A 26,960-nucleotide genomic window follows, 5' to 3' on the forward strand; every position below is an offset into this window, starting at 1 on the left:
ACATATGGGAACAGCATAAAAAACAGTTCAATTCAAACTAGCAATTGTCTCATTGAACTTCCAGGGATCAGGCCCTGAGACTAGGCTATCCAAATTGGTTAGGCTGTACCCTATCTATCTAGTCCCAGACCCAACTATGTTCTTTCCCTGCCATCATTTCCAACCTGCCATTGCAAAATTCACATACCCCCTCTCAACTCTTTCCATTTCTTACTCTGGGAAATTTTAATCAAATAGATATTAACATTGATTCTTATGAGGGCACATCAAAGAACTATTGTTTCACCATCTACACCTAGAGGGCAGACTATAGATGATGATGATCCAGTAAGGTGACTAAGAGTGGTCAAACAGGTAGGAAACCAGGAATAGAAGAATTGGGAAAAGTCAGGGAAGACCAAGTGTCTGGGTGTCCTAGGGTGTAATCAGCTGTGTCAAATAAAGGTAGGTCAAAAAAGAAAAGTCCTTTGGATTTAGCAGTCATGAGATCCTTTGAGAGAGCACTATTTATCCAGGAGTGGGGTTGAATTATTATGAATAAATTGCACAAATTCTCATGTCATGTAGTTCTAGGATGATAAGAACTCTGGCGTAGTCCACCCTAATAATTGTGTTTTTCACCTGGAAATAAAAAAAAGAGAGAGAAAAAGGATGTGTGTTAGTCTGAGAATTTCATTGATAATAGGGAACTCTCCTTTGAGAAAACTTTCCTCTGTTAAAGGTTGATCATTATATTCTTCTCAATTTTAGAATCTTAGAAATTTACTAATATCCATTTTAGTACTCTATTTTTGGATGAATTTGGCCAATGAAGTTGGATTAACTGTAACTACTGAATTATTTAATTTTATCTATTGTTATTATACCTTATATTTAGTTGGCATATATAATAATCCAGTTGCATAAGAGAGTAAATTGAGTATTCTGTACAGAACAATACTGTTTCCATAACATTATAGAGGAGACTACTAAACAAAACATGAAACTTAATTCTAGTTTATATGAATGGAAGTTGAAAGGCTAGGAAAATAAGTTTTGTCTTTCTACTATCAGCAGTTACAAAAAATTATAGACATGAAAAATGAATCTATTACTATGTAGCTTTTTTATTCTAAAAGTTTTCATTTAAAAGATTGAGTTCAAGTAAATTTGGTTATTTCATCTTAGTCTAAATCTGAAACTTTATATTAAAGTTTTTTTTTTTTAAATACCCTTACCTTCTGTCTTAGAATCAGTACTAAGTATTGGTCCCAAGACAGAAAAAGATAAGGTCTAGGCGATAGGAATTAAATGACCTGCCAGGATCACACAGCTAGGAAGTGTCTGAGACCAAATTTGAATTCTGTCTCCTGGTCTGGCTTTCTATCCACTGAGATACCTAGCTGCCCTACTTTGTAGTAAATTTATAGAACATATATTCAGTCTCTATTTATTGAAACATACTTAGCACTGTTCCAGAGTCAGGAAGATCTGAGTTCAAATCCAGCTTTAGATACTTCTTAGCTATGTGGCCCTACTCAAGTCATTTAAGCTCTACCTCAGTTTCCTTAACTGTAGAATTAGGATAATAGCAACTTCCTCCCAAGGTTGTTATGAGGATTAGGTGAGATAATGTTTGCAAAGCACTTAGCAATTCTTTGGCATGTAGTTGGTTCTTAATAAATGCTTATTTCTTTCTCCTTCCTTTCTAGATACTTTTTTTGATGGCCAAAATGAAGTTGCCAAATTACTATGGATATTTATTTATGTAATATGCATATGTATGTACAGTATATAATTATTTGTGTATTTGGTTATTTAGAAACTGGGTCTCTCTACCTCACCCAGAATGGAAGTACAGAGTCTTTAATGGATAGTTTCCATAGCTCTGAATCTTTGACCTGCTCAGTTTTTGAACTGGACCAATTTTTTCTTTCTTAGGTAGCTTCTTGACTTGGGGCTCACAATATTGGTGCCAGGTATAGCACAGACACCTAATAGGCCCAGGCTCAAGTGCTCCACCAGCCTAAATCTCTCCAATAGTAGGCAGGGACTATGGGCATGTACCACCTCTAGACCCCCACCCCCCCATGACCTCCCCTTTCATTAAAAAACAACAACAACAAAAACTATAACATATTTTCTTTGTAATTGATTTTAGCTTGATAAATGTTAATCTTGACATTAAAAATACATTTTAGAAAAAGCCTTAATAGCTAAGTCAAAAAGTGTTATTTTTTAACTCACTTTTCATATTACTTTAACATTTTTTTCATCTATTTTTCAGTATGTAATCTAGTACATTTTCATGGTGTATGATTGAAAATCTGTTACCCTAAAAAAGAACTACATATCCCAAGAGCCCACTGACTTCTTGTCATTATGTACTTCCTGTAGACAGAGGATAAAGGGCGTGGGCTTTGGAGGCTCCTGCTTTCTGGGATGTAGAATCAGCATTGATGGTGGTGAGTGGGGTTGACTAAAAAAATGGCTAACCAACCATGGACACGTGATCTTTATTTTGTATCTTCTTTATTCCTTGATCCTTAATAAATCTCTTAAAATATAATATTATTATTGAGATTTAATTTTAATTTTTACAATGGCTACACAGATGGAAGACAAGAGAAAATAAGGAAGATCTATAAGATTAGGTAGAGTATTCCAACTGACATGAAAGTCAGTTCAAAAGACTTTATGGTTCCTGCTGCTGAAGTTCAGGGATTTAGAGGCCATTGGAAATAGATAAAATTGATATGGTAAAAGATAAAAAGGTAATTTTTCAATATTTGAACATCCAACTTGGAGATTAAAAACTATAAGTCCTTAACTTCCACATTCAGTTTACAAAATGCCCCAACCTTGTTTCATTTGATTTTCAAAGACTGGTTTATATAATTGTTCAGTAAGGATACACATATACTTAAATATCTGTATCAGTTCCAGACTTCCTTTGATGGCATTAAGAAACTCAGATTTGGATCAAGAGTTCTCAAAAATTAGATATACAGTTAAAACCTGTAGTCCTCTTCAATGCCCATAGCACCATCCCAGTGTTGAGAAAACATTTAACCTATAAGTGTGGTTCCAGAAGAATGTAAGCTCCTTGAAGTCAGGGATTGGTTTCATTTTAGTCTTTGGATATCCCTTGAACCCCTTAAAACCTGGTGGATAAGCGGCTTAGTTCTATAAATCTCTAGGCTTTTATATACTTGCAATGATATGAGTTGGCCAACCAAATATTTATTAATTTCCTTTTATTTTCCAGATATTGAATTAGCTACCCAAGACACAAAGATAAAAATATATTAAGCCATCACTGCCCTCAAGGAGTTTACATTTTATGTGGGAGAAAACATGTAAATAATTTATACATAAACATTTTTAAAAACAAGGTGGTTTCAGAGAACGGGCTCTTGTAATTCGGTGGTGGGATCTGGAAAGACTGCTAGAGTTGTGTCTATGTGATGGAAAAGGGGGGGGGGGGAAGTACATTCCAAGTATGGGAGAGGACCAGAGCAAAAGGTGGCAAGGAATGGAGATGTGATGAGGAACTGGGGAGGACAATTTGACTAGACTATAGCGTGCTGGATAGAGAGTAATTTATAATGTGATTGGGAAGATAGATTGATAGTGGGTTATGAAGGGCATGAAAAAGCCAAACAGGGACGATAGGGAACTACTATAATTTGTCGATTTCTCAAGCCTCATGGTCAGATCCGAATTACTAAATACACTTTGGCAGCTTTTCAGGGAGGATGCATTGCAGTGTGGAGATGAAGTCTAGGATACAACTAAGAAGCTGAGACAATAATAAGGTGAGAGATGAGGAGGACACCTCCCCTAAGAGTGAGTTAAGAAAAGGGTTCATATTAGGGAGTTGTTACAGAGGAAGAAAAGGCAGCTGATGGGCTACCCAGAAATAAGAAAGGATTATTAGAAGGTAGGGTTTGGAATACACATTTAATACTTTACATTATATTAATATTTTACATATATTACATTGGGGGCGGGGAAGAATGAACAATAGATCATTTTTATCCACCTCAACTTTTTTTTTTTAATTGGTGCTCATTTATTCAACAAATATTACCTCAACCCCTATTCTGCTATCAGGAATTTTTTTTTTTTGATGATTCTAAAACTTTATTTCCACAAGTATTTCTTCCAGATCTGAAATTCACAAAGGATCATATACATAAGGTAGTCCTCAAACAGATAAAATTAAGATATAAATATTAACACCTTAAATGAATAGTCAAATAAGATTCTAGTATCAGAAGATACTAGGAAAAAAAGTTATAACACCAACAGCAACAAAAGTTTTCACCCCATGATACAATATCCATTGCTATCAGGAATTTTTAAGACTTGGTCCAGCTGTCCAGGAGATTTTTAAACATTACCGTGGACACTCCACAGGGGCAGGAAGTGGGTTAAGATTGATGATGGAGCTTGTACTTTGGGCCAGAGAATGAGGGACTCACGAGTCTATCTTATATGTGTGAAAGAAGGTTAAGGGTCACTACGTAAGGGCTTAGGCTTCTGGTATTTCCCTAGAAGTATCTAAATATCTTATTAGGGGAGAAAGGAGCGAAGGAAGGATGGAGGAATGGAGAGAATTGTGGGATAAGGAAAGGAAAGAGGAAAGGGAAGTGGGGGAAGCCGACATGTAGCAGAAACGCTAGCACTCCGAAGAAGGAAGAAGACAGCGTGAAGAACTCCACCAGCTTCGGTCATCCCAGCCCAGGAGAGCTCACCCGCCCCGCCTCGTTACTATGGAGATCCAGGCGTCAGACCGTACGATTTCCTCTGAGAAGGGGGAACCTAGTCCTTGAGACAGTCTGTCCTCTGCTGTATTCCCTTATTCTTCCGTTTCCTTCAGCTTCTCGAGACGCAAAGGTACCATGATATAGTACGAGGTCTCCAGAGTTTGGAGGTTCACCCAGCAGAGGGACTAGCAGACCAAAGCGTGGGCGCTTTGCTCCTGGGCAGAAGAACGCATTGGCACCTTCTATATTTGAATGAAACGGACTCCCCGGGTCCCTCTCGCCGGGGTCTGAGGGGTGGGGCGGAGGGATTGTGGGGCCGCGCGCAATGCGGGGGAGGGGCTGGGGCCCCGCCTCTTCCGTGTCCCGAGGCAATTGAGGCAGGGGAGCGGCCCTAGCTACTGTGACTGTGATTGTCTTCGCCCTCCACCTGTTGTAGTATCCTCCTGCCCTTACCCGGAGTAGAGTTAGTACCTCACCCCTCTTTGGGGTAAAACACCATCTACCCCGCTAGCTGGGGAAGCCTCGCCATCTACCCCCTGTGGGTAAGGGTAGCTCTTCTCATTTTTATCCACCTCAACTTTTATCCACTTTCAACCGGAAAGGACGTTCCCCACTTCCTGGGCAACCCTCATCCGACCCCTTGGAGAGCCCAGCCTGGGGGCAAGAGGGCAGGCTGGCGGCTGGGCTCTGGGAGTAAAGAGGCTCCGAATGGGTTGGGCTCCTCGTCCCCTCCGTTTGATCCCCTCTTTTATCCTTCCACGCCGTGAAATTGGGGAAGAAGGCTTGGGTTGCACCTCCTAGTTTTAATAACTGACTACCACTTGCTACCCTCATATGCTCGAGAGAAAAGGTCCTTTTTTCCAGAGAAAGCCCTAGATGAGAGCCAAGCAACCCCCACCCCCGCCCCCGCCCCGAACCCCGTCCAATGGGGCATAGAGGGCGGTTTGACTGACGGATATCCCTTTTCTTCCTCCGCAGAGACCATGATCAGCATGCGGGGAAAAACCATCACTCATGGATTCATAAATTAATCATAAGTCATTCAAGCTTATTTTACTTATTTAATTACGGGGAAGTATGCTGAACTCTACAAATGAACTGGAGTTTTCCGAAGAAGAAATAAAAAATGAAATATCAAAAATCACTTCCCTAGAACAGACGGAAGATTTGGGATCCAAAGAAAAGAGTGGAATAAGTTTAAATGAAAAAAATGGCTATCAGGATACTGTTTATATAAAGGCAGCTAATATTTTTCAGGGCATTAAAATTGAAAAGGCACCGGACAAAGTTTTGGTAAGGTATGGCAATGAGCCAGTGCTGTCCTTGCCGGATTTTGAAGATGAGCAATCCCAGCGTTTATCCTATGAACTAGCTTTCAGTGCTCTGAAATGTAAGTAGAAACAGGATTTCAAGGTGTTGGAGAAATGGATAACAGATTTTTAGGAGTGTGAATGATGACCTCCTTTGACTGAAGTGTGTCTTAAGTCAGTTTGCAAGTTTTCAAGAGAATTCTTGGCAGTTCCACTGAAATGGGAAATAAGGGCAATTCCAGGGGACAATAGTTTTCTCGATGAAGCATGTCTGTATTTTAAAATATTGCTTACTTCCCCTAAGTGTACTTCTCCCTTTTCTCTGTATTTTTGTATCATTTCTCATCTTACTTGTGAAATTCTATGCTAGGAACTTACATATATGATGTAGTTATAAAGTTGACTAACAATTAATAGTAAGTAACTGCATCCATTCCAGGGAAATTTTCCCCCCTTCAGAGCTCATAATGTATATACAAAGGACTAGGGTATGTATATGTGTGTGTGTACATACATAGATTCACATACATATATCTATCACATATATTTACATAATGCTACTTTTTAAAATAACATACTTTTTAGAATGGCTTTCAGAGTGTGCTCTTTTAAATATCATTTGTAGATAAAAATCTTTAAAGTCTTTGAAGGTGAATTTGATTTTTCAAAATGCTATATTCTTAGACCCTAGAAAGTCTGGTTGTATTTAGATGGAAATGTGATTAGAAAAGTTTTAAAATTGATTTTTGAGGCTAGTAAATTGATATTCTCTTTTTTAAAACTCTTAGCTTTAGTCTTAGAATCAATACTGTGCATTGGATCTAAGGCAGAAGAGTTGTAAGGACTAGAGGCAATAGGGGTTAAGTAATTTGCCCAGGGTCACACAGCTAGGAAGTGTATGAGGTGGGGTTTGAACCCCCATCACTGGGCCTGGTTCTCATTCCACTGAACCATCTAATTGCCACCTAGCTGTCCCTAGCAAATTGACATTCTAAAATACTTTGAGCAATGATAATATTGTTGGAGTAATACATGTAAGCTCTGATATGTTTATTTTTTAAAATCTGTCATTACAATTTTGTTTCTCTGAATATTTTCTAAGACATTGATGGTACTGTTTCCTTAATCCCAGTGTTTTACTAATCTTACTGATTGCTTAAACATCACCAAATAGCTTTAGTGGTCTACAGACATAATATAGCCCAAATTTGAACACAAATTTAATATATTTTTATAGGAAAAATGCCATGGCATTAATTTTAGCATTTGTAATTTCCCTTTAGTTTTTATATATTATTTTATATATCTTAAGCCTATGTCTTCCTGAAATCTACATTAGTTCTTTTTTTCCATTTAAATTTTTTTCAGTTTTTTTTTAATGATATTCTTGTGTTGCCCAGCCCTGGACTCCTAGGGAAGAATTGAGTCCCACTGACTGTGTCCCTGGGGATGGATGGCAGGGCTAACTTTGACCTATACTCCCTTGAGCTCCCAGAGTGTATTTTATATTTTGTATTGGGGCTCTAACTCCTCTTTCCCCTACCACACTCCATCCCAAATTCCTGGGGCAGGTGGAGGGGTGGGGTGGTTGTACTCTGGTCCTGTTGGTAGTAGACTGGACTCTGGGCACAGCCTTCACCTTGTGGTGCTAGGAGTAGGGCAGAACTAGTTCCATGCCCAAGGCCCTTCCTACTTCAGCCCAGCCCTGAAGAGCAGCCAATATGCGCTCAGGGATCACTTTGCCACAGCTCTGTGTTTGTCTCCAATAAAATTTCTGTGACTTAAAAAAAATAGATATGGAGATATTTGGACTAGATAATAATACAGTTAAATTTATCTCTAGTGCAAAGCCACAGGACACTTTTCTTGATCTTTTAACATAAAAGATAACCAATATGACTTGGATGAAGGCATAATTGGCATATTAAAGTTGCAGTTAAGAGTAAACAGGTTTAGTGACACAAACAGGATCCAAAATTATGCAGAATTAACCAAATCTAATAAGATGAAACTGTACAATTAGAATTTTGAACCCCAGGGCTCTCTCTCCCAGCATTCCATGTTTCTTCTCATGTTATGTGCTAATGTAGGAAGTATATGTTTTGTGTAGCTCTGGCCTCTCGAGCTTTTTTTCTGGATCATGGTTTGTGGAGGTGGGGTGAGTCCCAGGCAGGAGAATTTTTCTCGTGTCTTTACTCAGGTTTTTACTTTTGTTCTTGTGTTTTTTCTGCTTCAAGTGATTATTAATAAATCTTATAAAATATAATACTTTGATTTATTGGATATTAATTTAAATCTTTCAAAACTTAATAAGGATGTAGATCTGCTTAGGTGTAGATATTCCTGAATCCTATTTGTCAGGGAAAATGTGAATCTTATTGACTTTTTGCTAAGGTATGAACTGATCCTACCCTGGGAAACTGTGTGATAATTTATTTTGTTAGCCTGGGTGCTTACATAAGAACTAAAGACACTTTGTCCTCTCTCTAGAAACAAAGATGAAAATGAAATTCTTATATTACTAGAGACACTTTAAAAAAGTTCTTTTTGCTAGAAGTTTCTAAAATTGAACCCTATTCCATTTAAACTCAGAGATATACTGGACTGTAGATTGTAGGGATAAATGCACTGTTTTGTTCATGGATTCAGAAAATAAAGTAGGGGCTGGAAAAAGCTTGGCCAGAAAGCATTTAATCTGATTTTACTAAATTGTAAGCTTAGTATAAACCAACAGTATCAAAAAGTCAGCAGAAAAGCTAATAATAGGTGGAATTGAAGGGCCTTTTTTAGGACTAGTGATTCTGCTCTTGTCAGACCATATTCAGAATATTGTATTCAGTTCCTGGTTCTGCCACTTTTTAGGAAGAACACTAATAAGTTCGGTAAAGTCTAGAGGAGAGCAACAGGAAATATGAAGACTTTTGATATCATGCCATAAAGAGGAGCAGTTGAAAGAATTGGACATCTTTAGGAGGCTAAAGAAGGGGAGCCTGGAAGTGGGAGAACATGATAGGCTATCTCCATGTCTTTTGAAGGCTGTCTTAAGGAACGATTAGATATGAAATTAGACATTCAGAACTATTAGACAGTTCTGGACTTAGATGGCAGAACTAGAAAGAATGAGTAGAGACTATAGAGAAGATGATTTTGGCTTTTTTTTGGGAAAAAATTTTTATTCTGAATTTAAACACTAAAAGTATTTCTATCATGCAGCAGAACATAAAAGAGTATTTGATATGCCTCATACTGTATACTTTTAAAAAATAATAAATTATTTATGTTACTTTCAAAACTATTCTGTTTGTCTGTGCTTTCTTAACTTCTTTGCATTTTACAAAATATTATCATGGACCTCTTTTTTTAAAAATTGCTATTGCTAACCCCACCTCCTACAAATAAAAATCAAGAGGAAAATAAAAGCTCTGCAATAAAAAACAACAACCCATAGTCAAGAAAAAAAACACATTAAAAAATGTATCTCTTTCTGTACATTTTTTCCAACCCCTCTCTGTTGGGAGTGAGAAACATGTTTCATCATAGGTTTTTCTGGAGACATAGGTGGTAAATTGCCTTAATCAAAGTTTTAAGCTTTTCAAGGTGGTTTTTCTGTACAATAAGGCTGGCCTTGTAGAAATTGTTGTGGTTCCACTGACTTCACTCTGTATCAGTTTATACTATTCGAAAGAGTTTCTCTCTGAATTCACCTCTTTGTTGTCATTTCTTTTTCTTTTTCTGTCTTTTTTTTGCTCATATTTGCCCCTTCTTTCCCCCCTGTAGTTGCCTGCACTCTTGCTCCTTTCATAATGTGTTGGATCTGTGGGTTTGGGCTTTTCTGTCAACCTTCACCCTTGGAGTTTAGCAAGGCTCTCAGAGAAGTCTATGGGGGAGGGGTGTTGGAGCTTGAGCTTCCTGGCCCTCTGAAAGCTGGATCAGATTAAGCCATGCAGAGTTGAACTTGAAGGGCTTGGAGGTGCCCTGAGTCCAAAACCTCAGGAAAGAGGAGGGGCAATATGGAGTGTCTCAGCTGCAATTCTTGGAGTTTGCCTTCTTGGAGGTTTTCCTCCAGCTGCCCTCCCCTCCCCACTGTGATCAAAGCCCTGAGTCTGTCACTGCTTCGCCCACAAAGTACTCCCTCTAGACTGGTGCCCTTGCCTGCCCAGAGATTCTAGCCACTGCTGGAGGCTCAGTACTGTGGGTGGGGGAGAGGTCCTTCATTCTTCCTTCAGGCTTTCTGGGGACGAACCTTTTAAGCTGAGTCCAACAGGAGGGTTCCTTAGCTCTGTACTGTTGTTAGATTTGGTTTTTCAGTCCCCTAGGAGCATTTGATTTTTAATTGGTTAGGAAGGGTTTTCAGAGGTCTGAACTTTTGCTGCCTCTACACCTCCATCTTGACTCCGCCCTCAGTTGTCTCTTTGTTGTCATTTCTTATAGCATCATACTGTTATATTCCATTTCCCAATTGTGTAAGAGATAATGTATGTCTCTACCCTTCCCCCCTCAGTTGTTAGTTTTTTTGCTTTTCTTCCTCCTTTCCTTCTATCTTTTAATTCCTTAACTCAGGAAATTGGTTTTGCCAATGGTTATTCACTTCCCTCTTAAGGACTACCCCCTCCCATCCCTGCTTGTTTCGCTTTGAGTCTGATGTATCATTTCTACACCAAACTGTATGCATGTGTTCAATCTTCCTTTATTGTTTTCTGTTACAGGTTTCTTTTATGTTCACTCCTTGAACCCCTAATCCTTTTCAAATGTTATTCATTCTTCCTTTAGATTTCTATATTTGCAATAATTTTTGATACTGTGAAGTGTTTTCTTTGATTTATTCTATAGGTTGATGCAGTTTTGGGTAAAGCAATTGACCCTTTTTATTATTCTTTCCTATGGCTCTTGGTGCCAACTTCCATGACCTCCCCAGGTTTGGCCTTCTTGGATCTTTGAGGCTCAGAGTGCTAGAATTTGAGGGTACTCTCTGATATCTCAAGAAAGCCTAGGCAGTCCTGGGTTCACTTCCTGTTGCCACTTGGTGGAGATTCCAAGATCATTAACCTGGGTGTTTCTGACTAACTTGGGGCTTTCTCAGGGGTAGTCTTCCACTGTGGAGACAGTACTTTCTGAATGAATTCCAGGCTATCTCTAGGAGGCTGGGCAGCTATCCTTGCTATCCATAGTTTTGGTAGATCAGCTCCCTTTCCTACTGCCCTTGAACTTCTGGCTGACCTCTTCTGCAATTCTGGGGCAGAAGCTCATTTCTACTGGAGATCTAGATAATTATTTGATGTGCTGTGAACTTCAGAGGTTGCTTGGAACAAGAATATGAGTGCTGGTCAGTCAGTATGTCTTCCTTGTGAATGGAAGCCTCAAGGAAACACTAACTCTGATTCTTAAATCTTTTTTTTTTCTGTCGTGGACCCCCTTTGGCAGTACTTCCACACAGACTAATGATTGTTGAACCTGCATTCATAATTGAAAGAAATGTAAATTTCAGTTAGAAGTTAGCAAAAAATAAAGGTGTCATTTTTTTTTCCCATTCAAGGTCACATATCCAAGTTAAGAACTCCATTTCTAGAGTTATTCCAAAATGAAATGGGTTGCTTCAGGAGGGAGTGAATTTTTCCTTACTGGGAATTTTCAAGCAAAGACTCATGACTTCTTGTATGTGTAGTAGAAGGGGGTTCTTGTTGCAATGGATGGCCTCCAAATTTCTGCCAATGCTATGACTTATGATATTGCCTTATTTCCTTATTATCCCTGTTTTTGTTAACTAAAAGCTGGAACTTAAATAGAAGAGCTATGACTTCAAGCAAGTCAGCATTTTTACTGTTTTCAGTAATATATAACAAAATTTAAACTTAGATTTTAATTTATTTATTTAATTTATTTTTATTTTCCGGTTACAACAATCACTTTATTTCCCTCGCTCCCCTCCACCCACCCTTTCTGCAGCCAACAGGCAATTTCATTGGGTATTACTTGTGTCTTTCATCAGAACCAATTTCCATGTTGTTTGCACTAGGATGTTCGTTTAAGAGTCTACATCCCCAACCATATCCCTTCAACCCATGTAATCAAGCAGTTGTTTTTCTTTGGTGTTTTTACTCCCACAGTGTTTCCTCTGAATGTGGATAGTGGTTTTTCTTGTAGATTCCTCCAAGTTGTTTAGGATCACTGCATTGCCATTAATGGGGAAGTCCATTACATTCGATTGTACCACAGTGTATCAGTCTTTGTGTACAATGTTTTCCTGGTTCTGCTCCTCTCACTCTGCATCAATTCTTGGAGGCTGTTCCAATTCCCATGGAATTCCTCCAGTTCATTATTCCTTTTAGCACAATAGTATTCCATCACCAACATATACCACAAGTTGTTCAGCCATTCCCCAATTGAAGGGCATCCCCTCATTTTCCAATTTTTGGCCACCACAAAGAGTACATCTATGAATATTCTTGTACATGTCTTTTTCCTTATTATCTCTTTGGGGTACAATCCCAGCAGTGCTATGGCTGGATCAAAGGGCAGACAGTCTTTTAGTGCCCTTTGGGCATAGTTCCAAATTGTCCTCCAGAATGGTTGGATCAATTCACAACTCCACCAGCAATGAATTAATGTCGCAATTTTGCCACATCCTCTCCAACATTTATTACTTTCCTTTGCTGTGTGAGGTGTGAGGTGATACCTCAGAGTTGTTTTGATTTGCATTTTTCTGATTATAAGATATTTAGAACACTTTTTCATGTGCTTATTAATAGTTTTGATTTCTTTGACAGAAAATTGCCTATTCATGTCCCTTGCCCATTTATCAATTGGTGAATGGCTTGATTTTTTTTTGTTTTTAAAACATTATTTTATTTGGTCATTTTCATACATTGTTCATTGGAAACAGATCATTTTCTTTTCTTCCCCCCACCCCCCGCCCTTCCCTAGCCGAGGCATGATTGGTCTGGGTATCACATGTGTCCTTGCTCTGAACCCATTTCCTTGTTGTTGGTATTTGCATTAGGGTGCTCATTTAGAGTCTCTCCTCGATCATGTCCCCTCAACCTCTGTAGTCAGGCAGTTGCTTTTCCTCAGTGTTTTTACTCCCTCAGTTTGTCCTCTGTTTGAGGATAGTTTTGTTTTTTTTTTCCTCGTAGATCGCTGCAGGTTGTTCAGGGACATTGTAAATCGAATGGCTTGATTTTTTTGTACAATTGGTTTAGCTCTTTATAAATTTGAGTAATTAGACCTTGGTCAGATGTTTTTGTAATGAAGATTGTTTCCCTATTTATTGCTTCCCTTCCAATTTTGGATGCATTAGTTTTGTTTGCACAAAAACTTTTAAATTTGTGTAATCAAAATTATTGATTTTACATTTTGTGATTTTTTTTCTAGCTCTTGCTTGGTTTTAAAGTCTTTCCTTTATCAATGATCTGACAAGTATACTATTCTGTGTTTGCCTAATTTACTTATAGTTTCCTTCTTTATATTCAGGTCATTCTCCCATTCTGAGTTAATCTTGGTGTAGGGTGTGAGATGTTGATCCAAAACTAATCTCTCCCACACTGTCTTCCAATTTTCCCAGCAGTTTTTATCAAATAGTGGGTTTTTGTCCCAAAAGCTTGGATCTTTGGGCTTGTCATAAACTGTCTTGCTGAGATAATTTACGCCAAGTCTATTCCACTGATCCTCTTGTCTCTTAGCCAGTACCAAATTGTTTTGATAACCACTGCTTTATAGTATAGTTTGAGATCTGGGACTGCAAGTCCTCCTTCCTTTGCATTTTTTTTCATGATTTCCCTGGATATCCTTGATCTTTTGTTCTTCCAAATGAACTTAGTTATTGTTTTTTCTAATTCAGTAAAGAAATTTTTTTGGTAGTTCAATGGGTATGGCACTAAATAAGTAAATTAATTTGGGCAGGATTGCATTTTTATTATGTTAGCTCGTCCCACCCATGAGCAATCAATGTTTTTCCAATTGTTTAGATCTAGTTTTAGCTGTGTGGAAAGTATTTTGTAGTTGAGTTCATATAGTTCCTGTGTTTGTCTCTGCAGATAGATTCCTAAGTATTTTATATTGTCTAAGGTGATTTTGAATGGTATTTCATTTTCTAATTCTTGCTGCTGAAATGGGTTAGAGATATATAGAAATGCTGATGACTTTTGCGGGTTTATTTTGTATCCTGCAACTTTGCTAAAGTTGTTGATTATTTCGAGTAACTTTTTGGTTGATTCTCTAGGATTCCTTAAGTAAACCATCATATCATCTGCAAAGAGTGATAGCTTGGTCTCCTCATTGCCAATTTTAATACCTTCAATTTCTTTTTCTTCTCTAATTGCTATTGCTAGTGTTTCTCTTACAATGTTAAAGAATAGAGGTGATAATGGGCATTCTTATTTCACTTCTGATCTTATTGAGAAGGCTTCGAGTTTATCCCCATCACAGATGATGTTTGCTGATGGTTTACATATATATATATATACATATATATATATTTTTTTTAACGAAAGGCCTTTCTATTCCTATACTTTCTAGTGTTTTCAATAGGAATGGGTGTTGTATTTTATCAAAGACTTTTTCTGCATCTATTGAGATAATCATGTGATTTTTGTCAGTTTGCTTGTTAATATGGTCAATTATGTGGATGGTTTTCCTAATATTGAATCATCCTTGCATTCCTGGTATGAATCCTGCCTGGTTATAGTGGATGACCCTTGTGATGACTTGCTGGAGTCTTTTTGCTAGTATCCTATTTAAGATTTTTGCATCTATATTCATTAGGGAGATTGGTCTATAGTTTCCTTTCTCTGTTTTTGACCTGCCTGGCTTTGGGATCAGTACCATGTTTGTGTCGTAGAATGAATTTGGTAGAACTCCTTCTTTGCTTATTCTGTCAAATAGTTTGTATAATATTGGGATTAGTTGTTCTTTGAATGTTTTATAGAATTTATTTGTGAATCCATCAGGCCCTGGGGATTTTTCTTAGGGAGTTCTTTGATGGCTTGTTCAATTTCTTTTTCTGATATGGGGTTGTTTAGGTAATCTATTTCTTCTTCTGTTAGTCTAGGCAATTTATATTTTTGTAAATATTTATCCATATCACCTAGACTGGCATATTTGTTGCCATATAATTGGGCATAATAGTTTTTAATGATTGCCTTAATTTCCTCTTCATTAGAGGTGAGGTCTCCCTTTTCATCTTGGATACTGTCAATTTGGTTTTCTTCTTTCCTTTTTAAAATTAGACCGACCAGTTCTTTGTTTATTTGTTTTTTCAAGTACCAGCTTCTATTATTAAATTATTAATAAATAAATAAAATAAATAAATAAATAAAATAATAAATAATTAAAACTATTAAATCAATAGTTCTTTGACTTTCAATTTTATTAATTTCTCCTTTGATTTTAGGATCTCTAATTTAGTCTTCATCTGAGGATTTTTAATTTGTTTGCTTTCTAGTTTTTTAATTTGCCTGCCCAATTCACTGACCTCTGTCCTCCTTTAATTTGTTAATATATGAACTAAAGAATATAAATTTCCCCCAAGTACTGCTTTGGCTGCATCCCATAGGTTTTTGAAAGGAAGTCTCATCATTGTCATTTTCGTCAATGAAATTGTTTCTATGATTTGTTTTTTGACCAACCGGTTTTGGCGAATCGTATTGTTCAATCTCCAATTAATTTTTGATTTACCTCTCCATGTACCCTTGCTAATTATTATTTTCATTGCATTGTGATCTGAGAAAGTTGCATTTATTTATTTCTCCTCTTTTGCACTTGTTTGCAATGTTTTTATGCCCTAATACATGGTCAATTTTTGTGAATGTGCCATATGCTACTGAAAAGAAGGTATATTACTTTTTGTCCCTATTTATTTTTCTCCATATATCTATTAACTCTAATTTTTCTAAGATTTCATTCACTTCTCTTACCTCTTTCTTATTTATTTTTTGGTTTGATTTATCTAGTTCTGATAGAGGAAGGTTCATGTCTCCCACTAGTATAGTTTTTCTATCTATTTCATCCTTGAGCTCCACTAGTTTCTCCTTTAGAAATTTGGATGCTATGCCATTTGGTGCATACATGTTGAGTATTGATATTTCCTCATTGTCTATACTGCTTTTTATCAGGATGTAATTACCTTCCCTATCTCTTTTCATTAGATGTATTTTAACTTTGGATTTGTCAGATATCATGATTGAGATTCCTGCCTTCTTTTTATCAGTTGATGCCCAATAGATTTGGCTCCATCCTTTTACTTTTACCCTATGCATATCTACCTTCCTCATGTGTGTTTCTTGTAGATAGCATATGTTAGGGTTTTGGATTCTAATCCACTCTGCTATTTTCTTGCGTTTTATGGATGAGTTCATTCCATTCACATTCAGAGTTATGATTACCAGCTGTGTATTTCCCAGCATTTTGATTTCTACTCCTAGTCCTGCCTTTTCTTCTTTCACTATTTTCTCCTGCACCAATGTTTGTTTTTAATTAGTCCCCCTAGTTCTCACCCTTATTTTACTTCCCTTTCTACCCCTCCCTTCTTATTCCCCCCCTTATTTTCTTTGCAGTCTTTTTAAAACTACCCCCCCCTTGTACTGCTTTCTTCCCCACCAGTCCATTGGTTACCCTTCTACTCCCATATAGGGTGTGAATCTATTCTCTGCCCCAATGGATTGGATTGTTCTTCCCTCTTTGGGTCAATTTCGATGCATATAAGAGTTGAATATTTCCTATCTCCAACCTCTTTACCCTTTCAGTGTATTGATGTTCTCCTCCCCCCCACACCACCACCACCATGAGCTTCTTTGTGACATATAAATTTACCCCCTTTTGTTTCTTTTCCCTTTTCTTTTAGTATTAACCTCTTTTTTTTAGCTCTAGTTGTATATACACACACACACACACACAAACACACACACATATATGTATTTATGTATACATATATCTATATACCTATTTATGTCTTGTCCTTTCATCCTATACAGTTTGTCACTGTTTCCCTCTAAGTGTAATTCTTTTAGCTGCCCAGGTGATAACAATAGTTTTTAAGAGTTACCAATGACCTCTTTTCTTATAGGGATACATATTTTATTGAGTCCTTTAAAAAAAGACTTTTTTTGTTCTTTTGTTTTGTTTTTTTTCTTTTTTCCCTCTTTTTTAAATTACCTTTTGATTATTCTCTTGAGTTCTGTGCATGCACATCAAATTTTCTGTTCAGGTCTGGTCTTTTCTTTATAAATTCTTGGAATTCTTCTATTTTGTTGAATGAACATACTTTCCCCTGTAAGAATATAGTCAGTTTTGCTGGGTAGTTGATTCTTGGTTGTAGATCTAGTTCCCTTGCTTTCCAGAATATCCTATTCCATGACTTTTGGTCCTTCGTTGTAGATACAGTCAGATCCTGTGTTATCCTCACTGTGGTTCCATGGTATCTGAATGACTTCTTGGCAGCTTGTAATATCTTTTATTTGGTCTGATAGTTCTTGAATTTGGCTTTAACATTCCTGGGTGTTGTCAGTTGAGGATTAAGTACAGGAAGTGATCTGTGGATTCTTTCAATCTCTACTTTTCCCTCTTGTTCTAGAATATCGGGGCAGTTTTCCTGAATAATTTCCTGTAGTATTATGTCCAGGATTTTTCTTTTGTCATTGTCTTCTGGTAGACCAATGATTCTTAAATTATCTCTCCTTGAACGATTTTCTAAATATTCTATTTTGTGAATGAGATGCTTCATATTTTCCTCAATTTTTTCATTCTTTTGGTTTTGTTTTATAGTGTCCTGCTGCCTTGTGAGGTCACTTAATTCTAGTTGTTATTCTGTTATTCTGGTTCTTAAATACTGGATTTCATCCCTGGCTTTTTGGTAATCCTTCTCCTTCTGGTCTGATTTTCTTTGGAGGTCATCTTTCATTCTCTTTACCTCATCTCTCATCTCTTTTGCTTCATCTTTCATCTTCTTTGCCTCATCTTTCATCTCCTTTGTCTCATTTTCAAGGTGGTTGATTTTGGCTTTCAAGACACTATTTTCTGTTTCCAGATGACTTATCTTAGTTTTTAAGTTCTTTTCCCCATTGTCTTCAGTCTCTCTTAATTGTGTTTTGAACTGCATTTTGAGTTCTTCCAAAGCCTGTATCCAATTCGCTGGGATTGCTGATTTATAGTTTGATGATCCCTCCTCTTCTGTTCCATTTGCTCTTTGTTCATTGCCTGTATAGAAGCTGTCTATTGTAATTTCTTTCTTCTTTTTTTGTTGTTTGCTCATATTTACCCCTTTACTCCCCTTATTTGTCTGTGCTTTTGCTCCTCTCATTTTTTTTTTTTTGGTTTTGGGGTTTTCTGTCAGTCTCCCTTCTTGGAGCTTTGACAGAAGATCTCTCTGTACAGTCTGTGGGGGAGATTTGTTGGGGTTTGAGCTTCCCTGTCCTCTGGAGGCTTTTGATTGGATTAAAGTCTAGCAGTCTGTGGGGGAGGGGTGTTGGAGCTTGGGCTTCCCTGACCTCTGAAGGCTTTTGATGGGATTAAGTTCAGCTGGGTTGGGCTGGATGTGTCCTGAGGCCAAAACCTCCTGGATGGCTGGAGCAATATGGAGGGTCTCCACCTCTGTGACCAGGCTTGCCCACTCTTTGCTCCCTTTCCAGTTCCTTCCCCACTGCCTGTGTTAGACGCTCTGGGCCTGGCACAGCCTTGCCCGCAAGGTAGACCCTCCAGACAAATGCCTTTGCCTGCCCAGAGGTTTCTGCTGCCGTTGGAGGCTTAATGCTCGGGGGTGGGGGGCAAGGGGTCCTGGGACCTTCCTTCTTCCTTCCCCTAAACCCAAGTGTTCTCATATTCTGGCTTTTGGAGGGTGTACTTTTTGGATTGGGTCTAGCAGGAGGGTTCCTTGGCTCTGTCTTGTTAGGTTTGCTTTTCAGTTCCCTAGGAGCATTTAGTTTGTGAATGGTAAGGAAGCGTATTCAGAGGTCTGAACTTTTGCTGCTTCTATGCCGCCATCTTGACTCCACCTGAAGGTCAAACTTAGATTTTTAGAATAAAAGTCCAAAGGATCTTCAGCAGTGAAGCTAATGCTTATTAATCTGATAAGCACATTATCTTTATCCCTGTAGTCTGTGTACATTCTTTTTTAAAATCTACTACAGTTATTTTTAATTTTTATAATTGAATATCTTTATTTAATTAGTTAAGAATATTTTTCCATGGTTACATGATTCATGTTCTTTCCCTCCCCCCCACCCCCAGCTAATGAGCATTTCCTCTGTGTACATTCTAATGGAGAAAGACAATATAGAAATAACTAGTTGCATACAAGATATAGAAGAGGTAGAAAGTAATCTGAAAAGGAAGGATATTAGCTGCTAGGGGAACTGAGAAGAGCCTCCTACAGAGCTTGGTCTTTGAACTGAGCCTTGAAAGAATCTAAGGAAACTAAAAGCCAGAGGTGAAGGGAGCAGAACATTCTATTAGAGAATGTGCTGCAGATACTCATATGTACTAGACAGAGCCAATTATTACATTTTCAAGGTGTGAGCAACTATACCTTGACAATTGGTAGACACTACATCAGAGCTTGATTTATTATTTTGTTGATTGTCTAGACTTATGAAAGTGATGAAGAGGTTGTTACTGATACAGATAAAATTTTAAGGTATGTTGTACAAGGGGCAGCTGGGTGGCTCAGTGCATAGAATGTGAGGCCTGGAGGAGGTCCTGGGTTCAAATCTGGCCTCAGACTTTTCCTAGCTGTGTGACCTTGGGCAAGTCTTTTAATCCTAGTTATCTAGCCCTTACCAATCTTCTGCCTCAAGATAGAAGGTAGAAGGTAAGGTTTGTTGATTTTTTTTTAAAGCTGTACATACATATTTGTTTGTTTCTTTCTGGACAGCTGGTTGTTAACCATTTGCCAAGGCACTTGATTCCAGGCATGGAGAACAGGCAGGGCAATGGCATGGAAATGAGATCAATGTGCCATGTCCCAGGAACTGTCAGTAGGCCAGTAGCACTGTGTGGAGGGGAAAGGAGGAAGAACCATGAATATAGAAAGCTGAGAAAGGTAGGAAGGGGCCAGACTGGGAAGAGCTTTTATTGCCAAACAGAGGTTCAGCTTTGAATCCTGGAAGCTGCAGGAAGCAGTGAGCATTCATCAGGGCATAAAATAGTCAGGCCTGGGCTTTAAAAAAAAACCCAGAGCCTGGGGAGCAGAGGATGGATGAGCACGCTGTAGTGCTCTGAAGCAATTAGAAGGGCAAGGTGGTATTCCAGGAAGAGTTGGTGGGGGCCTACACCCAGGGTCCTGACTACATGAAGGAATAGAAGAAGAGAAGAGACATATCATATAGGAGAGATATTGGGAAGGGCAAAATTTGGAAACAAATTGATTACATGGGGTGACTGAGAGTGAGGAGAACACTGAGACTGTGAATTGGTGTGACTGAGAGAGATTTAGGGGAGTGCCTGTGACAATAGGGGGAGTTTAGAAAGTATAGAATGCTGGGCCAAAAGTCAGATGGACTAATCTTCCTGAGTTCAAAACTGGTCTCAGATGCTAGCTATGTGACTTTGGGCGAGTCACTTCATTCTGTTTGCCTCAGTTTCCTCATCTATAAAATTAGTTGGAGAAGGAAATGGCAAATCACTCCAGTATCTCTGCCAAGACCCCTTAAATGGGGTCATGAAGAGTCAGACAGAACTGAAATGACTAAATAAGTCTGCAGTTTCCATTTTGCTCTTTTTAACAGCAGCTAGCATGTATATGGCCCTTATCATGTGCCAGATTCAATACAAATATTACTTTATTTGATCTTCTGAACAATTTAGGAAGTAGGTGCTATTATTATCCCCATTTTATAGTGAAGGAAACTACTTCAAACAATTGTGACATTTGGGTCTTCCTGATTCCAGGCTCAGTGCTCTCTCCACTATGCCATCTAATTGCATCTAGTATTTAGATTATTTCTTTCCTTTTTCTATATTGTTTTATGTGTTCCACTTACTTCAGTGGCATCTATCAGTTGATGAGCCTTCCCAGGTTTCTTTGGCTAATAGACTAATAATCATTTATTAAGCACCTACTATGTGCTAGACCCTGTGCTAAATGTTGGGGATGCAAAGAAAGGATAAGACAATCCCTGCCCTTACGAAGCTTATTGTCTAATGGAGGAGACAACAATAAAAAGTAGCTGAAAAAGGAGGTGGGTGGGGTTACTCAAGATTGGGGAATGATGAAGCTGTCTGGGGTGGGCAATAATCTGATCTGAGAAGGTGTGCGTTTCTAAGTTGATTTCATCCTGTAGAATTAGTTTCTGGAGATGATGAAGACCAGGAAAATAGCCAGGTGGGAAATGATTATATTCTTCATATTCACCGGTATTTAATTCTCACCTAAAATTTTACCTGTGGCTTCAAGAAGCTGTAGCATGCATAGCAGCCACACCCCTGTAAACCATCTTGACAGATGGGCCAAACTAGGTTGAGGGTAACAGTTGGTCCACAAGCTTGCCCTGGTGGAATGAATGGATGAAGACAATTTGTTCCAATGGCCATGAAGGCTGTAGAAGCAGACACTTAAAGCCTGGTCAGAAATTGAAGACACCAAAGTCATCTCCTACATCCTGGGCCATCACCAGTTGTCTTGACTTTTGTCTTACCATTGGACTTGGATGAATCTGGAAGGGAGAGTCAGGCTGATGACTTTGTGCTACTCTGCCTCACTTAAATCCTATTCATGTATAAGTCAAGACATCAACCTGTGGTGTCATCTGTTCTCTTCAAAAATGAAGGACAAGCAATAATTTCTTAAAGTACTATGATACCACTACTCCTATCTAATCATTTTTCCTTTGTGGTAGTTTTTTCTTATTTTCTTGACATATTCTCCTGGTACCTCTTCCCCCATTTGGACTTAAATTCACCGAAGATCTCTTAGGTTAGCATTGGTCTAATTAAACTTATTTAAACTTAAACACACACACACACATACAGAGTAAAAGTTCAACCAACATTATTTGGTAACTAGATGCCCCTTACTCATTCACCTTTGTAAATGGTTCACTGCATTCCATCTGGGAGGATAGGAGTAGGAGAGAAAGGGATGGTAGAGAGCATTTTGATTCAGCATTATGGAATGCAGAGCTTTTAGATTTACAAAGCACCTTGGGTATGTTATTTTATTTGATTCTCACAACCCTATGAAGTAGGTGTTATTTTACATTTTACAGATGAGGAAACTGAGGCAGACAGCAGTTAAATGACTTGCTCAGGGTCACAGAACTAGTAAGTGGCTGAGGCAGATTTGTTTTCCTGACCTTAAGTCCCTGAGAGATTATCCTAGGAAGTGGACATGTGTTGAAAATGACTGGATGAATCTGACTGAGATCAGGCTCTTAACAGAGAAACAGCATTATCCTTGGTGGAGAATTTGCCTTGTTCTGCTACTGGACCTTTTGAATTCATTTTCTCTTATCCCCTACTTTATACAGCGACTAAAGTTAGACCTTGGACCAGAGATAGACTTTATCATGCATCCTCACCAAGTTTGAGGTATCCATGTCTAAAGGAGGCTGCATGCTTTGTAAGCCGCTCTCCATTTCTCCCCTGTCTCATCCCTACCTGGCTCACATTTTGTAACTGTATAGTTGATGTGAATCTGTGTGATATTTTAATATATTAAATTAGAGGGAGTTACCTAGAGAATGCCTGAAGCCTTCTGGTAAGGGGAACAGTGATTTGGGAAAAGAGGAAAAGAATCTGAGAAAATGTCAATCTATTGATACCTCTGTATACAGGAGGGTTACGCTACTGAATAATTTTCCTAAAATGTAGGTTTGACCATATTGCTCCCTTGCTTAATAAACTCCAGAGGTTTCATCTTGCTTTTAAAGATCAAATATGACGTTTGGGGGGGAGTGCGGAGGGGTTATTTAAAGGCCTTCAGAGTCTAGACCCTTTTTACTTTTCTGATCTTTTTATATCCTTTTGTCCTCCATTCTCTCTATGTCCTGTCATTTTGGGCTGCTTGTTGCTTATACTCAACAGTGCATCTCATAGCTCCCCCAGCCCAGAATGTTCTCCTAACCTACTCTTAGAGCCTTTGACTGCAAGATTCACACCTTCTCCAGGGAGCCTTTCTAAATGTCCTTTGAATTCCATCTTTTTTGGATTACCTCTTATCTTCTCTTTATTTACTTTGTTCTGTTTGTATATGTTGTCTTCCCCACTATAATGCAAACTCCTGGATGGCAAATACTCTTTTTGCTTTTTCTGAGGTCTAGATTTAGATTCAAGTATTGGTTCTGCTCCTTGTTACCTTCTTGTAAATGGTCAAGTCACTTACGCTGTCTGCACAGATTATATGATATCAGAGCACTGGATTTGGAGTCAGGGGCACATCTCTGGGTCTCACTTTCCCCTTTTGTAAAAAAGGAGGTTGGGGGGGCATCTGGGTGGCTCAGTGGATTGAGAGCCAGGGCTAGAGACAGGAGGTCCTGGGTTCAAATTTGGCATCAGACACTTCCCAGCTGTGTGACCCTGGGAAAGTCACTTAATCCCCATTGCCTAGCCCTTATCACTCTTCTGCCTTGGAGCCAAAAGACAGCATTGACTCCAAGATGGAAGTGTAAGGGTTTAAAAATAAAAATAAAAAAAAATAAAATAAGGAGGTTGTATTAAATGTCTTCTAAGGTTCCTTTCACCTCAAAATCTATGACCATTTTAGGCCAGAGCTTCTTTAGCTGAAAAATGAAGGAATTGCAGTAGATGATCTGAATTCCTATCCAGATTAGAAGTCTATGAAATTTATATAATATCATATTATAATTTACAAATTACTTTATATATACTTATATATATATTGCATCATTTTGATTCTCACAAAACCTTATGAGTTATCTAAGGCATGTATTATTAGCTCCACTTTTCAGATGAGGAAAATGAAGCTGAGGTTATGAGACCAGTGGGGTCACAGATAGTAAATGGTAAAGTCAGACTGAAACCTGAGTTGTATGGATCCTGGATTGTCAAATCCATTGCACTTTACATTCTACCAGAATGCCTACTATAAAGACTTGGAGAAAATGAATGCCAATTAACCAAGTAGTTACTCTTATAAAAGTCCTGTGTTATTTCATGATTGTACTGGCCAGTCATTTCATGAGATTCTTAACAAAGTCACCAAGTTGAAAGACATTCATGTTCAAATTGAATTGAATTCAGAATAACTTGTGTGCAGTAGAATTTACACATTAAGATTATAGGGTTTGATCTCAAATATGAAAATGTAGGCAATGTGTGGAGTTGCCTAGTTTTTCTACTCCTAACCCTACTCACTATCTCTGACTTGAATATACTTGTTGGTTCTGCATTGTTGCTGCTGACTGAGGTTTCAGGTCTGGTAAATAAGAACCATGGAGTCATAGTGAGATCAGGGGAGAACAGGGATAGAAGGAGGTAAAAAATCCAAGAACTTCAGCTTCCAGCTTCTGTCCAGAATATTCTAGATCATTTAGCACTCTGCCTATGTCAGCAAAGGGAGAGGAATGCCAGAGTGAGCTGCACAGTGCTCCAAGAAGAATTACCTGATAATTCTCCAGGAAGGTGGGCTCTTTAAGGGATTCTACATCAGTAAGCCAATTTTGAAGACATTATTTAAGAAAGGCAAATACAATTTAATTTTAAGAGACCTGGAAAAGTTCTTTGTGAAAGTCTAGTCTTGGTGGGCCTGAATTCTTTTTCTTCTATATGTCTGTTTGCTAAGTTGTAGTCTCTTGGCTGGAGAAAGTATTCAAGGGTGTAATTTGTCTTATCTTGTTTTCCTGGGAAATGATCAGGGAAGAATTATTTAGCTATTTGTAGGTAAGAAGCATCTCCTTTCACCCATTTACTCATGGGAGAAATGGGATCTCAGCAAGTAGACCCAGAGGAGCTTATCCAGAGATAAATATACAAAGACAAAGTCAGACTCAGAAGTTGACTTTTCAGAAGCTTCCCCTTTCTGTGAAGACATGCCTACTTTAGAGTAGAAACTGAAAGATGGGTCTAATATACTTGATTTTGTGGAAATTTTAAAAAACTTATTCATTTATTTAGAATATTTTCCCATGGTTACATGATTTATGAGTTTTTCCCAACCCTCTTCCCTTCCCCTTCCTGGAACTGATAAGCAATTCCACTCATTGTTCCAAACTAATTAAAAAAAAATGTGATCAAGAATTCGTAATATACCGCAGCAATTTAGTTTTTTGCTTTCTTCTGAAATAATTGAGGTTCATAATAGATTGTTAAATAATTATACACTATTAAGGGACTTTAAGGTTTGCAAAAAGATTATTACAAAAACCCTATGAGATGCATAGTACAGATATTATGTACTCATTTTAAAGATGAAGAAAACATCAGAATTTCTGAATTACTCATGAATAACATGTTGGTTCATCAAGTATATTCTAGTTTAAATTATTTACCCTGTTCAAAGGATAAATACAGTTTTGATTTTATCTCTGGGTTCTTAAATTGTTATGGAGAAATGGAGTAATTTTTAAAAAAATTTAAAACCCTTACCTTCCGTCTTGGAATCAATATCTCCTGTCTCTAGACCTGGCTCTCAATCCACTGAGCTACCTAGTTGCTCCCAGTGGAGTAATTTTTGAAGGAAAAAAAATCAATAATAAATGCTTTTAATGAGATTACTTGAAATATTATAAGTTTGTTATTTTAAAAGTTTCAGAGATATTCATATTAAAGACTAATATTTCTTTGTCTTTTAGATCAAGATATTTTGGAAAGTATATTAATAGACAGCTGTTTCTACCCAAATGTATCAATAGTAAGTAGATAATTTTTATATAATTTGGGATATCTTTGTACTTTCTGAGGTTTTTTTAAGTCATCTATAACTATTAATCATTGATTGCTTAATACTAGAAAAGTCAATAAAAATTTTAACAAGGTGGTGACACCGAGAAATAGTTGCTAAAAATTGTGGTTTTTTACCACTTCTAATATTGACTCCATGCTCATTCTTCTTGGATCCATACAAATAGCTGTAGTGAAAAGATGAATTTATAAGTTCTTTTTTAGTAAGTAAAAACTATTAAATGACATTCTGCTTTTTTCAGATTAACTGATTACCAAAGAATAGAAAATAATTGCTATCATATATCACTTTATGTACTTTATTTTCTTTGTGTGCATTTCATTTTTGGTAGCCAGATGCTTTGACCAGCCTTGTTGTTGTGATGCTGTATGACTTCCAAGACAGAAAATTTCAAAGTCGACTCATTTCTAATGAACAAGCAATTTCAGAAGTTCAAGAAGTAGAGAATCTTCTTAACAGGTATTATTAACATCAAAAAGGAAAAACAAAATTTCTTTAAAGTTAGTATTTTCATTGACAAGAGAGAGAACACATGATGTTCTTTTTAGATAGGTGTCAGAAACCTGTAGGGAATGTTACTGAGTGATGGATAGCTTCAGCAATTTACCAAGTTTTGTTTCAGAAATTGCCTTAGGACCAAGTTCATTAAAAAGAACTATTTTAAAACTGAACAGATTTTAAAAGTTTAGTTTGAAAGGCAGATCTTGTATACATAATGGGAATAGTGAAAATTTTCCTAAATTTGTTTTTATTAGAAAGCATGACAATTGGATGTATTTTTCAGTCTATTATGAGCAAATTAAAACACAGCAATACATGTATGTGTGGGTTCCTATGTTCAGGTTTTTTCTAAGGTTACTTATTGCTTTAGAAACATCTGTCTGGGTTGAACAAGAAAAAAAATTAGTTATATTTGTTATGATTTAGAATATACTATGATTTGAACTAAGAAGTTATTATAAACATTAATATAGTTTAAATATTATTTTTCTGTTCATAGTTTGTTTACTAAAGATAGCAAATTATACAACCAGGGAGAATTTTTAAAAATTACAG

The 26,960-nt window shown here is 37.5% G+C and overlaps 1 protein-coding gene and 1 long non-coding RNA gene across 2 annotated transcripts in view; one reads left to right on the plus strand and one right to left on the minus strand.

Annotated features, from left to right (window-relative positions):
• Nucleotides 1–200: 200 nt before the first annotated feature.
• On the minus strand, nucleotides 201–5,072 carry LOC103096209 (uncharacterized). The gene is made up of 2 exons (XR_469013.2): nucleotides 4,740–5,072; nucleotides 201–621 (listed from the first exon to the last, which is right to left on the minus strand). It is a non-coding gene; the product is annotated as an uncharacterized LOC103096209 (long non-coding RNA).
• Nucleotides 5,073–5,139: 67 nt separating this feature from the next.
• Nucleotides 5,140–26,960, plus strand: part of NSUN7 (NOP2/Sun RNA methyltransferase family member 7) — a 111,504-nt gene continuing 89,683 nt past the window's right edge. Inside the window, exons 1-4 of the mRNA XM_007496519.3 lie at nucleotides 5,140–5,293; nucleotides 5,730–6,141; nucleotides 25,795–25,853; nucleotides 26,236–26,363. Coding sequence (XP_007496581.1) covers nucleotides 5,829–6,141; nucleotides 25,795–25,853; nucleotides 26,236–26,363 — 500 coding nt within the window. The 5' untranslated portion in view covers nucleotides 5,140–5,293; nucleotides 5,730–5,828. The remainder of the gene's footprint in view (nucleotides 5,294–5,729; nucleotides 6,142–25,794; nucleotides 25,854–26,235; nucleotides 26,364–26,960) is intronic.

The sequence above is a fragment of the Monodelphis domestica genome, chromosome 6 (assembly GCF_027887165.1).
Source record: "Monodelphis domestica isolate mMonDom1 chromosome 6, mMonDom1.pri, whole genome shotgun sequence".
In the NCBI taxonomy this organism is placed as follows: domain Eukaryota; kingdom Metazoa; phylum Chordata; class Mammalia; order Didelphimorphia; family Didelphidae; genus Monodelphis; species Monodelphis domestica.